This window comes from Populus trichocarpa, chromosome 19 (genome assembly GCF_000002775.5).
Source record: "Populus trichocarpa isolate Nisqually-1 chromosome 19, P.trichocarpa_v4.1, whole genome shotgun sequence".
NCBI lineage: Eukaryota > Viridiplantae > Streptophyta > Magnoliopsida > Malpighiales > Salicaceae > Populus > Populus trichocarpa.
In genome coordinates this window covers 12,645,953-12,661,842 of record NC_037303.2, presented here as the reverse complement: position 1 = coordinate 12,661,842, position 15,890 = coordinate 12,645,953, and the positions used below count along the sequence as shown (strand labels likewise).

General features: G+C 33.8%; 1 protein-coding gene across 1 annotated transcript; it reads left to right on the top strand.

Moving 5' to 3' along the window:
* Positions 1–8,665: 8,665 nt before the first annotated feature.
* On the top strand, positions 8,666–15,444 carry LOC7475818 (somatic embryogenesis receptor kinase 2). The gene is made up of 11 exons (XM_002325978.4): positions 8,666–9,188; positions 9,969–10,101; positions 10,228–10,299; positions 11,985–12,128; positions 12,558–12,629; positions 12,730–12,801; positions 12,884–12,996; positions 13,526–13,657; positions 13,741–14,082; positions 14,242–14,636; positions 14,764–15,444. The coding sequence occupies exons 1-11, from the start codon at positions 9,095–9,097 to the stop codon at positions 15,076–15,078; spliced, it is 1,884 nt and encodes a 627-aa protein (XP_002326014.1). The 5' UTR covers positions 8,666–9,094; the 3' UTR covers positions 15,079–15,444.
* Positions 15,445–15,890: the final 446 nt, after the last annotated feature.

Below are 15,890 nucleotides of genomic sequence, written 5' to 3'. Positions count from 1 at the left end.
TCTTTCAATTGATATTTTTTATTTGAATTATTTTATGGATTTAAATTTTATTTTTAATTTCATCCTGCTTTAATCTTTTAACTTATCAGATTTTGTCTTAATTCTTTTAATTGTTTTCAATTTTTATTTGGATTATTTTATAGAATTAAATTATTATTTTTTAATTTTATCCCCTTTAAATTTTTAATCTATTAGATTTGGTTCTCATTTTCTTATTACTATTTATTTTATTTGAGATCATTTTTTAAATTGTTTTTTATGATTTCATCTTCTTTTATTTTTTATTTCTATTTTTTTTACTTTGGTAAATTTTTTATAATTTCATCATTTAACATTGAATTAAGTTTATTGATTGAGCCTAAATCTATGATTTAATGAGTTATAAATTTTGAAGATTAACCCAAGTTTATGAGATTTTCCCGAGTTTTTTTTTTTTAAGCTCATTTTTTTTCAATTTTATCCTTAAGTATTTGGTTTGATTGGAGATTGGCTCTCTATAATTGTTTTTTGTTGCTTTCTATATAATTTTTCATTAATTTTAAAAATAACTCAAGTTATCTCAAGTCTTTTTATTTGTTATTCTTTGTTAAATTTAGTTTTTAAAAAATTGATTTGAATTAAATTCGTTGCTTAAATATTCACTTCATAATATTATTGTTTGCTTATATATAGCTTTTTTCTGGGTTTTTTCTTAACTGGATGTTTTTTTTTCAACCTTCAATACCTCGTTGATTAGAATTGGACTACCTATTTTTTTTATTCAGGTCTATAAAATTATCATGATTTCATGTTTCGGATCGTAAATTTTATAGGTTAACCATGATTAGCCTGGATCAAGCCAATATATCTTGCATTGCAATTAAATTGCCTAGAGATTAAATCCTATCTCGTGTAGGCAATTTAAAAACAGGAAGACTAACAAGAATATTTCAATAAATAATATGAAAATGGTTTGAATTCCTCTCAAACTCAGAGTAATAGCTAGCTTCTCATACTTCGGGGTGCCTGGGATTGCTATTAGATTTATTTTTGAAAAATTTTTATTTTATTGAGCTTAAAATTAGTTTTTTTTTTTTGTGTTTTTCAGTCGTGTGATATAGTGGTATTAAAAATAAATTTAATAAATAAAAATATATTATTTTGATATATTTTTTTAAAAAAATACTTTAAAAAATAATATTTATTATACTCCCAAACAGAAATTTCATTAATAAATTCTTAATTAACATGCTCTTCCCTGTTCATGCTCTTACCTGTTCTATTAACATGTGTTTTCCCATTAAAGAACGGGGCTGTTTCCCATAAACTATTATATATTGTACTAGATTTATTGCCCGTGCGTTATTGTTGTTGTCGCACGTCGCGGCGAAGATTCCACTTCAATCTAAATGTGATGTGTGTCCCTATTTATCTATCTTTATTTGGCCAATATGAGGGATAAGAAAATCTAGTCTTTTATTGGTGGAAGATGGAATGGGAGTCGCCACCTAGTATTTTGGTCACTAGGAACCCTAACTGGTCTCAGAGATTGGGTACGGGGACTGGTTGCGTAAAGGGAAGGTATTAGCACCCCAAATACGCCCTACCTAAGGTAAGCTGCATTGTTTATTTGTCTGATAAAATTCAAGGTCTCGTTGTGTTTCCTAGTTGTTGGTCCGTCTATGGTTCAAGAAAAGTCCTCCTCAATAAGGAGGTCCTTATCTTATCGGGTAAAACCTAACCGTTCTAACATCTATATAAAAACTATGTTTTACGTATAAACTCATAATCCCAGATACTAAAAGAAGACAAAAAGGTTTTTTTAGAATTTTTGAAATATTGGCCTAGTTCTCATGGCTTGAATAAACTGGTTATTAAAGCCAAAATGCATGCTAATACATATATTGTTTTGAAATTTCCTTTGTTGTGTGAAAATAAGATGTTATAATATTTATATATATATATTGGAGAGACTAGGCCGTATGCATGAAAACAAAACATTTTTTGAAAACTTGACAAAAACCGATTATTTTAATACCGGATTTGTATCTTTACAGTATAAAAATACAAACCGATATTGATCAAAATACAATAATAAAATTACAGAAAATCACATTTTTTGAAATAATTTTTTGAAGAATTTTTGTTCGAGCGGGCCAGACCCGGCCCAAAAGGAAACTGGGCCAAAATTGGCCCGAAATAAATTGGGGCCTGGTTTCTACAGGGCTGGACTCAGCCCAGCCCAAAACCACATGGCTGGTTACTGTTCACTGTACACACAGTGCAAGTGAACAGTAACCCGTTAATTAATTAGCCGGTTACTGTGCACACAGTAACCGGGTAATTATTTCCTTGCTTGCAGAACGTGCACAGTGCACGTTCTGCATGCAAGACGATGAACAGTAAACAGAGATAAGGGTCAGAGGGCTGACCTGTGGTGACTCTGAAGGCGGTGTTGCTGGCGGTTGCTGACCGGAGGATGACCGGGAGGGTGGTCGGCCTTTCTTCCTTTCTTCTCTGTGTTTTTTTTCTACTCTGTTTCCCTCTGTTTCTGTCTTCTCCTTCCATTTCTCATGGTGTTGTTGCCGACTGAGAGAATGGTGGCAGCTGGAGGTGGTGATGATGGTGGCCGACCGGGGGTGGCTTGGATGTTGGTTGGTGGCTGTGGAAGCCGGGGACAGCAGCTGTTTTCTCTTCCCCTCTGCAGAGGCGTTGCTCCTTCTCTTGGTTTCCTTTGTTTCCTCTGTCAACGCTGTTCTTCCCTCTCTACAGCAGCTTCATGGAGGTGCAGGTGGTAGGGAATGGCTGGGATGAAGATGGTGAGCTATCCTTGGTGAGTTGGTGTCTGGCAGTGTCTTGCTGCTGCTATCTTCGTCTGAGTAGAGGTGCAGGTCGCTGCCCTTCTTCAAATGGCGCAGCAACGGGTGGGAGGAAGATGACAGTGGCTGGGAAGGTTGAGGACAACAGCTGTTTACTCCTTCTTCTTCCCCGTGCAGAGCAAGTGCCGCCTTTTCTTCCAATGGTGCAGCGCCGGTTGGGATGAAGATGATGAGCTGAGGAAGGAGGTGGGCAGTGTTGATGAAGAGGAATGGCAGCGGTTCCAGGAGTGAGGCTCAGTTCTTCTTCTCCTTGCAGAGGTGCTGTTGCTGCTTTTTTTTTCAGTGGTGTTGTGGTGCTGCAGCGGGAGGGAGAAGCACGTGAGCAAGAAAACGAAGATCCCTAGCAGTGTTGGTGCGTTTGTATTTTTCCTCCCTCTGTTTCAGAAATCCTTTCCTTCTCTGCTCTCCATTCACTTTTCTCTCGTTCAACTTTCCAAAGGTTCCCCTGCTTTCGTTCCTTCTTCTGTGTCTTTCTCTGTTTAGTTTTTTTTTGTGCTTTCCTTTCCCTCCTGCCTCCTGTCTCTATCGTCTCCCCCTCTGTCTGTCTCTCCCCTCTTCTATCTGTCTTGTCCTCCTGTGTTTCCTTCCTCCTCCTTTCTCTTTCGTTCAAACTCTCCCTCCCTTTTCAGTTTCAAAAGAGCCCTCTCTCATCCCTCCAAAATCCCCCTCTCCTCTGTTTTTTTTTCCGTTTTCCCCCTCCCTCTGTACTGCTGTGTTGGGTGCTATTTATAGAGCCAAGTGAGTGGGGCTTCTTACCGTTGCGCATGGGAGCAGGGCAAGCGGCGGCTGGTCGGCCATTGGGTGCTACTGTCGAGGTTCGGCTCCAACGGCATGGGGCCTCGGGTTGGTCGGTGGGCTCCAGGCGAGAGAGGCCCCGACAAAATTTAAACAAAAGCTCCTTTTTCCTTCTTCCCCGCTGCATGTTCGGGGGAAGAAGAAAGAGGAACAGTATTTCGGTCTCCGCCCCCCATAGTTGGCCGTGTGTTTCACTTCGGTCCTTGGTCTCTGATTTATGCAATTTGACCCTCAATTGATCAACAAACTTTCAATTTCTTCAATTTAACCCCTGATTTAACCAAATCAACTCTCAAAAATTATAATTCGACCCCAGAACTTTAATTTCTTCCAATTAAAGCCTAATTTGACTTAAAAATCAATTTTTCTTGCAATCAAATCCTCTATAAATTCAATTAAACCTTCAATAAAATCCAATTGAGTCCATAAACATCCAATTTTGGCCTTTTCTCTTCAAAATTAATTTTTCTTTTCTAACAGGGCTCTCATCATTCAAGTATATGCTGTAAAAAATTTCACTCCTTGTATTTCTGAACCTCCTTCATCAATTTTTCTGATTCTTTTCTGAGCGCTCCCACCTTTTATTATTTTTCTAATTTCTTCCGGCTATATATTTATATTTTTGTGGGGGGACCCAAAAATGGGTTACAACAGTTGTTGCAAGCCGAACAATTCTTTTTTACTGTAAAAAAAGTGATGGGTTAAAAAAAATTAAGTCACAACTCATTGGGTGAATTGACAATTTAATTATTTACACATAAAAAAAACAACAAAAAACCGATATAAAAAAAAACAACACCCCGGACTATTCAAATCATCAAACAACCTAATATTAATTTGACGGGAGGAAAATCTAAAAAAAAGAGTCAAACTTTAAAATAAAAAAACAAAAAAACATCAGTTTAAAAAAAAGAGGTGGTGAACCTTCTAAACTTAATTTAATTTAAAAAACTTACAACTTGTTAAATCATGAACCTGATTCCAATAAAAAAGCTTAAACATCATGCAATTTAATCTTGAATGATGAAATTATTTAAAAAACTATTAATAAAAAAACTTGTAAAAGAAAAAAAACAAAAAAAATGGGGTTAAAATCTAACATAAAAAAACCCAATAAGAATGAAATCTAAAAACATATTATCGCAAACAAAAAGAAATGCAATTAAAAGAATTATGACCAAACTTGAAAGATTAAAAAAATCATAGGGGTGAAATTGAAAATGATTTATAATATGATAAATTATTTATAGATTAAAAAATGTTAGGGTGAAGTATAAACAAATTGTTGAGGAATAACACAATAGAATCAAACAGAAAAAATAAGAAAACAAAAGTTAAAAAAGATAATTAAACAGCAAAAAATAACAAAATAAAAGTTTTTAAAATGATATAAAAAAATAAGACAACATTAATTTAGAAAAAAAAAAAACAGGACAAACTTCTTAAATCTGGTCTGATATCTAAATGTCACATTCTGTGAAGTTTTTTACCGAGATTTAATTAAGAACTAACAAATTTAATTTTGAAATATGAGATTGGTAGAAAAATATTAATAGAAAAACCTGTAAAAGCAAACAATGTCAAATCTTAAAAAGCAAGCAACCCATGAAACCCTGAATTGGGATCCCATCAAGAAGTTTATTATAAGTCAATTTAAAAATATAAATTTTAAAAACTTGTCAAAGAAAAAAATAACAAAAAAAAGTCTTAAGCGAACCCAGGTTAAGAAATTAAACACATGATCTAGGAAATAAAATTAGGATGACCATATAAATAGGAAAGCAAAAAAAATACCGTCAAAAATTATATGAAAAAAAATGCTTTAAAAAAGATGGAAACCGACTCGATCTAATCCTTTAGATCTATTACCTGGGTCATGAGACCTGGGTGACCTCATTAAAGGAAAGCCATAAAAAACAAATAAACAAGATTCTTAATCAAACAAATATTGATGGATGTAATTGAGAAAACAATCAATAAAAAAATAAAAAAAATAGCAATTAAAAGAATTGAGACTAATTTCAACATAAAAATCAAATGAAATTAAATGTTTGGGGATGTAATTGTAAAAAAAAAAATGCACTGAGAAAATGATTTAAAAAATAACAACTAAAAGAATTATGACCAAATTTGACGTAAAAATTAAATAAAAATAAATGCTTAGGGGTGAAATTGAAAAAAAAATCAATCAAGAGAATGATTGAAAACAAAATAAATAGCAATTAAAAGAGCAAGTACCAAATTTGAAAAACAAATAAAAAAAATTCAAATGATCATGAATGAAATCGAAAATAAAATCCAATTAGAAATAATCAATGTAAATAAAATAATTGCAAACAAGAGAAGATAGACTGAATCAAAAGAAAAAATAAATTGAAGGTCTGATATGATTTTTGGCATGGCTAGCACGCAATTCGAAGAAGAAAGAGAAGGAAAATAAAAGCAATTTCGAGCTTAATCACGTCAAACCACCATACACGCACCTTCCAGAGAAAAGAAGATGCCAAGACGAACTCATAGTTACAACTACTGGAGCCAGCTGCATGCGCAACCAAAAGACGATAAAGCGGCTAACATGTGTGAGGCACACGTTAATAGCTTTTTTGTTTTTTTTTATTCGTACAAAACCGAAAATGCCAACAGGACTAAACACCCATAACAAACAAATCATGATGAAATTACAACCAAACCCCTGAAACCAAAACTAAAAAATTTGAATGGTAAAGGTAATGTTGTGATTATATTATTCTATCAAATATAAAAAAATACAAAAACGCCCATGTTCAAAAAGCATTGTATTATTCTATTTAAGGGTTATACTGGTAATTTTAATGTGTATTGGAAGTATAATTATTAAAATAACCCTGTACAATCCTCAAAAGATATTTATATCACAATGAAAATATCTTTTTATTTAAAAAAAAAACAAAAAAAATGATAAAGAAACAAAATAATAATTACACTATTATAAAAAATAATAATACGTCTCTCAAAGCACGATAATATTGCTAGGGGAATTATTATTATTTGATAATATATGAAATGACTATGTTTTTTTTTTTTTTAAAAAAAGATTTAATAAAACACACACACGGGGACACATCGCTGTCATGCCAAAGACAGCTTCACTAATGCCACTGTCACGTTTTGTACCCAATATCTGACGTGGCAAACCAAAACATTATGCTAAAAGTATAAATATAAATATAAATATAACCCCCACATAAAATATTCTATCAATCGTATACACACTCAGGCAGGAGATGTTGTGATCTCTTGCTTGTTAGCACGTCTCTCTCTCTCTCTCCCCTTTCGAGTATGCAGCACTTCACATCATAATAAATACAGAGTTATCAGAACACTTCCAACTTCCAAGGTTTCATCTGGCACATGATTTCCATACCTTAATCCAACAAACTCTAAACATTAATTATTTTAAATAAAAAAACAATACATATTAAAGTTAAATGTTTTTAATCCAACATTTATCTTGATTAATTAGGTTATGAAATGATTCATCTAATATCAAGTCAATACAATATATTAAAAAAACACCTCAAATTAGATTAAGTCTTAAATTTATAAATCAACAGATTAATCTATCATACCATATTTAATAATTATAAATAAATATGTCAAATGAAAAGATTAATATGTTAATTTTATTATTGATTGATAAACTTTTAAAAGAAAAAAAAAACGTGCTTTTCATTGATTATATCTAAAAACATGGTAAAAGCAATTATAATTTCTTTTCCTACAATAAATGAAGTAATTCTTTTTTCTTAACTAGCTTGCAGTGTTAAGGCGGTGATAGATATTATTTTTTAAAATAATTTTTATTTTAAAATTTATTAAAATAATTTATTAAAAAATTTATTTTTCACATCATTATATCAAAATAATTAAAAAACATAAAAAATAATTTTAAAATAAAAAAATTCAAAACTCCGGTTCAACACCCCTTTATACAATTCCTAATACATTATTTTAATTTCTTTTTATGATATGAATATGATTTTATGATACCATTTATTTTTTGTCGCGAAATCTACATCTTAGCAACGATTTATAGCATCCCACTTGATCAAGGACAAGGAGTTTTTAAGCATGCATCCACCGAGTCACATCTTTCTTTCCTTAGTGAGGTAGTATTTCACTTGTTTTTAAAAGTTTTTTTTTTAATAAATATTTTAAAATAATATATATTAAAAAATTAGTTTTTAATACTAACATATTAAAATGATTCGAAAATATATAAAAAATAATTTTAAATAAAAATAAAATTTTAAATTTTTACCAATTAGTGTTTCGACAACGTACTAGGCACTACTAAATCCTTTTCACAGCATATAATCATTCAATATTTTTACAGGGGTGTTTGAGAATGTAGTTCAGTTATTTTTTAAAGTATATTTTACTTGAAGATGTATTAAAATAATATTTTTTTATATTTTTTTAAAATTATTTTTAATATCAGCGCATTAAAATAATTTGAAAATATTAAAAAATATTAAATTGAAATAAAAATAATAAAATAAAATTTTAAATTTTTTAAAAATATTTTTAAAACATAAAAATAAATAGTAAAACAAGCAACAACGTAAAAACTAATGAGCCTTCGGGTTCCATCCATGAACCTCACTCATATGCGGAAGTAGTCATTCTTTATCATTTAATAAATATTTGATTTAAATCAAAGAGAATTTAGCTTGTGTTTTCTTAAGGCTAATTTCTTTTTATCATTTAATAATCTTTAAAATATAATTAATTGTTTTTGCTTAAGGACCAAAATGTTATGACCTTAATAAACCAGGGACAAATTTATACCTTACCCCAAAAATAAATATTGACGGTCGGTCCCACAAGTTTTGACCGGGAAACGGTGTTTTTTGGGGTCACGTCACTTTCCACGTTATAGCGCGAATGAGGTTTTTGACTGCGCTCGGGCAATGGGCAGCTTCAGCTTCTTGTCCGGGCAGCCTTACACATCTCCCTCGTAAAAAGAACACTTGAAAAAGAAAAATAATAAATAAACATGGATAAAAAGGAAAGTTTTTTTTTTCTTTTTTAGTTATTATTACAAAAAAGAAAGTATAGTGAACTGAAAAATGCTTTGAAAATTTTCAGCCTTGTTACTTCTTGCTGTTGTGTTTTTTGTGGTGGGTTTTGAGTTTTTGTCTTAAAGTTGTGAATTTTTTGAAGTGAGGTATAATGGGGTGTTAGAGATCAGGTTAGTTTCTAGAGGGAGATAAAAATGGTGGGGTTATTAGTGTTTTTGGTGTTGTGAGAGAGTTGAAAGAGAAAGGGAAAGCCAGGGGTTTTGTGGGTTTTTTTTATTTTTATTTTTGGTCGGCTATGTAATGGTGAGTTGGGTTTTGGTTTGTTGTTGTTTGGATCTGAGGAGATTGAGAGGTTAAAGTTAAGAGCTTTGGTGGGTTATGGAGAGGAAAGTTGGGGACCTTCTGTTTTTGTGGTTGTTGATCTTGGTGTTGCTGCTGCATCCAGTATGGCTGGTTCTGGGTAACATGGAAGGTTGGTTGTTTTTATGCTCATTTATTGGGTTTTTTGGTACTGTATTTTTGTTGGTTTTTTTTCTTTTTGAGAATTTGAAGTTGATCTTGGTTTTTGCTTTATTTGTTCATTTGTGAAAAAGGGTTTTTGTTTTTGGTTCCATTAATTGTTTGCTGCAGTGAAGAATGAATATTTGCGGCTGAGTAAAGTACTTTGATAATGGGTACTGGTAAACTTATTGGATTCTTCAATTTATTGCTTTTGTTGGTGAATTTGAATGTGTTGTAAATTTGAGGTTGTGTATGTTGATCTCTTAATGTAAGAACGAGAGTATGTTTGTTTGTACTATTTATGACATAGAGATGATAGTTAGAATGGCTTTATTGCACCTGAGAATTTACCTCGTAAGACGTTGTCTTTTGTTCTCCATTTTAAAGCGCTTCATATCTGGATGGATTTATCAAATAATTTTAAAAAATGTACTTGGTTTGAGACACATTTGGTTGTGGATGTATATCCTTCCCTCTATGTTAGATAATGAGTGGATGATTTCTGTGAGATGATTCGGGTCTTGCACATTCAGTTAAGTTCTGGTATCACAAGAAGGCCTTAAATCCTATACTTTTTTCTTTTCTTTTTTTGGGAAAATAATCTCATCTTTTTTCATCATTAATGTCTATGGATGAAATGCCATGAATCAATGTCAACCTCGATGTTCCTGCACCTCATTGACTCATCTCTGTCTATTTTGTGCCTTGATAGTTGTCAACCCCTAACTTGAATTTGCTTGCTGGAAAACAGGTGATGCTTTGCATAGCCTCAGGAGCAACTTGAATGATCCAAACAATGTCCTGCAGAGTTGGGATCCTACCCTTGTCAACCCTTGCACATGGTTTCATGTCACATGTAACAATGATAATAGTGTCATACGAGTGTAAGCGTCTTGCCCTTTTGATGCTCCTCAAGAACAAGCTTTTGATGTAACTTATAACAGTATGTATTAGCTTATATAAGCATTCCTCAGGAATACAGCATGTGATATTTCTTCTTGATTTCACAGTGATCTTGGAAATGCTGCTTTATCTGGTCAGCTTGTTCCACAGCTTGGCCTACTTAAGAATTTGCAATACTTGTAAGTCCTGCTCAATGATTTGAATGCATCCATCTAATTCTTTTGTTAAATGGTTGCATAATGGTGCACTGCACCAGTTCTCTTGTTCTTGTAAAGGGAATTTTGAAATGTAATGTTATACATCAAGTTGCATGTTGGAGACAAATAAATGCTCACAAACATTCATTTCTTTGTCGAAATGAATAATAGTTGATTCCCCAGAAATACTTTTCATTGTGAAATCATCAAAAAGTTCATTTTTTTCTTTCTGGAAAAAATATGATTTGGAACTAGTGCAATTAAGTGTAGAATGTGTTTCCATGTTTTAGCAGTCTAGCTAAAAGGATTATATTTGCACTTCTAAACAAATAGAGCATGTCTTTTCATAGTTAAATAGGATTCTTGAATGAAATTGATAGCGAGTGCCTCTTGTGCTATTATATCCTCACTGGGGTAAACATGGATCTAGTTAATGTCAGAGGCAAGGGTTAGACTAAAGCTCATAGGTCTTTTGGAAAGGTCTGACAATGTTCTCTGCAGGGACTGATTCTCCCCAAAGAGTTTAGATTATAAGGATGGGAGATTTGGTGACATTAAAGAGAACAGTTTTGGATTTTTATTCTCAACACTCTTCCATGTGGGAAATGATTATGGAAATATTAACGAGATTGTTTATGTTGGCACGTGTTTTACTCACTTCCAACCATGCAGATTATGGTGCTGTCCTGACAGATTGTTGTCGGCGAAAGATTTTCCACTAAAGCAATGAAGCCCATGAGACAGAACAATGAATTGTGAAAAAGAATTGGAAATTCTGATTATGTTAGCATTTCCTGTAGTCTAACCAAATCTTACACATGTATTTGCTGTCTGGTTGAGTGAAACTTGTATTTTCTATTAAAGTCAGAAACTTGTTATGTTAGGGGCCTCTGTTCTCTGTATTGGATGACCCATCACTTAATTATAACTCCATTCACAATAAGTGAAATGCCATGTTATAAAGAAAAAAAAAAGGCATTGCTCTGTGTTTTTCCACCGAAGTGGTATCCTGGAAGAAAGAATTTGAAGGCTATCTTAACATTTCGCATTTAGTAGCTGTTCTCAAGATTCAAGCCCTGCTTCTCTGTGGCTACAATTCCAAAAGTTTCAACACTGTACCAGGCAAAGGCTCCTCTGAGATATTTGCAGAATGATCTGACATGTACTGGAATTTATCCTATAGTATGGGAAAGTTGAAATAATCTAACGTTTCAGGAAATGGATGCTATGCTTTTCTGGTATTAAACTGTGCGCTTGTAGCTTTGGTCAGTGGTAAAATTGAATGTGGTCTAGTAATAACTTCCATGACTGAAAATTTGTGAAGTTCATGTTTCATAAACTGGAAGCACAATCTCTGCTGCTCAAACCACTATCTTGTATTGGCTCCATACATTGAGGTTGTAGTTGGTTGTAATGTAACAGCATCTTGTGTGGGTCAGGTCAGGCCCAGGAGAATTGTTTGGTAAATTTTAATTTCACCACTTGGAAGTTCCTTCTAGTAGTGATGTGTTTGTTTTGAACAGATGAAAACGTATATCATGCTTGATCTAGTTATGAAAAAGTCCCTTGGCAATTTGTTAATTTTGTTTTGTGAGTTTATGGTAGACACATCTTTCGTTTTTTAATCATTTCTTGCATGATTCATTAAGCCATATTGTTTACAACAGGGAACTCTATAGTAACAATATAAGCGGACCAATTCCTAGTGATCTGGGAAATTTGACTAACCTGGTGAGCTTGGATCTTTACTTGAATAGTTTTACTGGTCCCATCCCGGACACTTTGGGCAAGCTGTCAAAACTGCGATTCCTGTAAGTATGCTCCTAAAATATTCAGTCTCCATCTTTGCGGTGTAGTTTCCAAAATGTCATGCTTCTTGATATGTGTACCTTGTTATAGGAGTTTTTATACTGCACAGGAAAAACAAAATGAAGTTATTAGTTGGCTCTTGGTTCTACTGAATTGCCAGAATCTCTAATCTTCAGCGACCCCTAATGATCCATCTAATGATAAATTGCAATTGCTGCCTGTTAGACGTGCACATGAGTGTTGCTAACCTGCATCTGCACGCACATGCCAAATCAATGATGCAATTTCTTTATTTAACATGGCTTTTATATCCTTAGCCATAATATACTGTTATGGCATCTGCTTATGATGGTAATTTAAGCTGCGTCTCTTGATTGATTTTGGAGCTTAACTATTTTTTTTTGTTCTTGCCATGTTTGGTGCAAGGACAGTCGGCTTAATAACAATAGTTTGGCGGGGCCCATTCCAATGTCATTGACTAATATCTCAGCACTTCAAGTACTGTGAGTGCTCAGTTACTTACTATGTCTCATGAAGAAATCTCTCTTTAAGAAATCGTGTGATACAAAAGTAAATTTTTGCATTTTGCATTTTGGAACACAGGGATCTTTCAAACAACCGCCTCTCTGGAGTGGTTCCAGATAATGGTTCCTTCTCACTGTTCACTCCCATCAGGTTTGATAATCATCAGAGCATTACCTGCCCTTAATGGAATGCTTTTGAAAGCGCTTCTGAAATTCTTCCTTTTCCCTTTCAGTTTTGCTAACAACTTGGATCTCTGTGGACCGGTTACTGGTCATCCCTGCCCAGGTTCTCCTCCTTTTTCTCCTCCTCCTCCATTTGTCCCACCGCCTCCAGTTTCTACACCAGGTAATCTGTCACTCATTCTCTGTTTGAAATTAAGAAGTGTAGATCATGCTCTCACATTATAGTATTTCTTAAGCCTTCAGCACGGTCGGTCAATGTTTTTGGCATGTGAGCTGACCTGGGTTTTTATGAGCGAAGTTCTTCCTTCTATTATTGCTTGGTCAATATGAACTGTTATGTGGTCCAAGTTATACGACTTACAAATGTACACATGAATTTGCTTCTGCTGGTCTATTAATATGAAGGCATGTTTTATTGTCATTATTGTGTTGTTCACACTGGCTGGAATATTTAATATGTGATGTAGTGATACTTGTACAAGAATATATTGCAACACATTTTAACTTGTAGAACTTAAATTAATTAAAATTGATTTAATTGATTCAATTTTGTTTCCCTGGCATAGGCTGAATTCCCATGTCAGGCTTCATTAATTTTGATCACTATTTGGTTTATTAGTGAATATTTTGTCAAGAATTTGATATCCTGTTCTGCTAATCTTGGTTTTTTTTTTCTTTGCATCTAACTTCAGGAGGTAATAGTGCCACTGGAGCAATTGCTGGAGGAGTTGCGGCTGGTGCAGCCTTACTGTTTGCTGCCCCTGCATTAGCATTTGCTTGGTGGCGTCGGAGGAAGCCTCAGGAATTCTTCTTTGATGTTCCTGGTTAGGGTTTTAACTGAAGAAAAAAAAAAACCAGATTTAGACTTTGTAGGACGTTTTGATGAAATATGTTTGTCTCTTTGCAGCTGAAGAAGATCCCGAGGTTCATCTAGGACAGCTTAAGAGGTTTTCACTGCGAGAATTACAAGTTGCAACAGATAGCTTTAGCAACAAAAATATTCTGGGTAGAGGAGGATTTGGGAAGGTTTACAAAGGACGTCTAGCAGATGGCTCATTGGTGGCTGTAAAAAGACTTAAAGAAGAGCGTACACCTGGAGGAGAGTTGCAGTTTCAAACGGAAGTTGAGATGATAAGCATGGCTGTGCATCGGAATCTCCTCCGCTTACGTGGCTTTTGCATGACACCAACTGAAAGACTGCTTGTTTATCCCTACATGGCTAATGGAAGTGTTGCATCATGTTTGAGGGGTAAACCTTGTTATCGTTGGCATTTGTCATTGATATTTCAACTTCCTTGACACAATTTGTTTTGATTATCAAATAGCTCGATCATTCTTTGTGCCTTCTAATACTAGCTTTGTGCCAGTTATATCATTGTCTTAATTGTTTTATTGATGCATGTTTTAGAACGCCCACCGTCACAACCTCCTCTAGATTGGCCAACACGGAAGCGAATTGCATTGGGATCTGCAAGGGGTTTATCTTATTTGCATGATCATTGTGATCCAAAGATTATTCATCGGGATGTTAAAGCTGCAAATATTTTGTTGGATGAGGAATTTGAGGCTGTTGTTGGGGATTTTGGGCTAGCAAAATTGATGGACTACAAGGATACTCACGTCACCACTGCTGTCCGTGGTACAATAGGGCACATAGCTCCAGAGTACCTATCTACTGGTAAATCGTCCGAGAAAACTGATGTTTTTGGTTATGGAATCATGCTTCTGGAGCTAATTACTGGACAGAGGGCCTTTGACCTTGCTAGGTTGGCAAATGATGATGATGTCATGTTGCTTGATTGGGTGTGCACACTTTACTATGTTCTTATTGTATTTTATTTTTTTGTTGAAGTCTTGTCTTTTTGCCTGTTTCATAAGGCTTCGGAACAATGACTAGTTCGTATATGTAATGGAATTGATGTTGTCTCAGGTAAAAGGACTTCTTAAGGAGAAGAAGTTAGAAATGCTAGTAGATCCTGATCTCCAAAACAAATATGTGGAAGCAGAGGTGGAGCAACTAATCCAGGTTGCACTGCTTTGTACGCAAGGCACCCCGATGGAGCGGCCTAAGATGTCAGAAGTGGTGAGAATGCTTGAAGGTGATGGTTTAGCAGAGAGATGGGATGAGTGGCAAAAGGTAGAAGTTCTTCGTCAGGAGGTGGAATTCTCCCCTCATCCAAATTCTGATTGGATTGTTGACTCGACAGAAAATCTACACGCGGTTGAGTTATCTGGTCCAAGGTGACCATGGCACAGTTACAAGAGAGGAAATACTACCTATTTTTTATTTTTATCATAATTTTGCTACCCTTTTTTTTGTCTTTTGATTTGATGAATGTATCCTGATTTTAAGTCTCATGTAAGTCCATTCTGCATTGTATTCATTACCTTTGTGCATACGAGTCGTTGTTGAGCTGCAATTTGTGTCATCTGCTGCCAATGGAGTCTGATATTTGGATGCGGCCCGTGCAGTTCAATCTTGCCTACTGCAATTCTATGGAAGAGTAGGCCTGAGTAGTGAATTTTTCAAATTTAAGTACATAGAGGAACGCTGGTTACTAATTTAAACATTTTTTATTGAGAAAGTTTGGATGTATTATTTGTTACTGAACTTGTGCCTTCTTTGGTTTCCACACCGACTGTTCTAATTCCAAGTGCTCAGCTCACGTCTTCAATTAAACTATTTTTCAGAAAATTATAGTAAAAACTAAAACGATTTAGTGTTTTTACTGTAATTGATTCATTTCACTGTTGATTTTAGCAGTGATTTTTTTAAAAAATCTCATTTCGGTTTAACTTTTATTTTATACAGTTAAAACTCTTTTAAGTTTAATTTTAGCATCTAATTACATATTTGTTTTTTAAAGGATAGTCGAATTAAAAGACTGAAGTAAAAACATATTAATTAAAAACACATAAGTTATAACTTTGAGAAATTGATTTTAGTTCTTTTTTGCTAACAGGTAATTGATACCTTTAATTTTTTTAAAAATTCAATTTTAACATCAAATTTTATTCAAAGAAAAAACACTTGTTAAATTTTGGTACGGAGTCCTT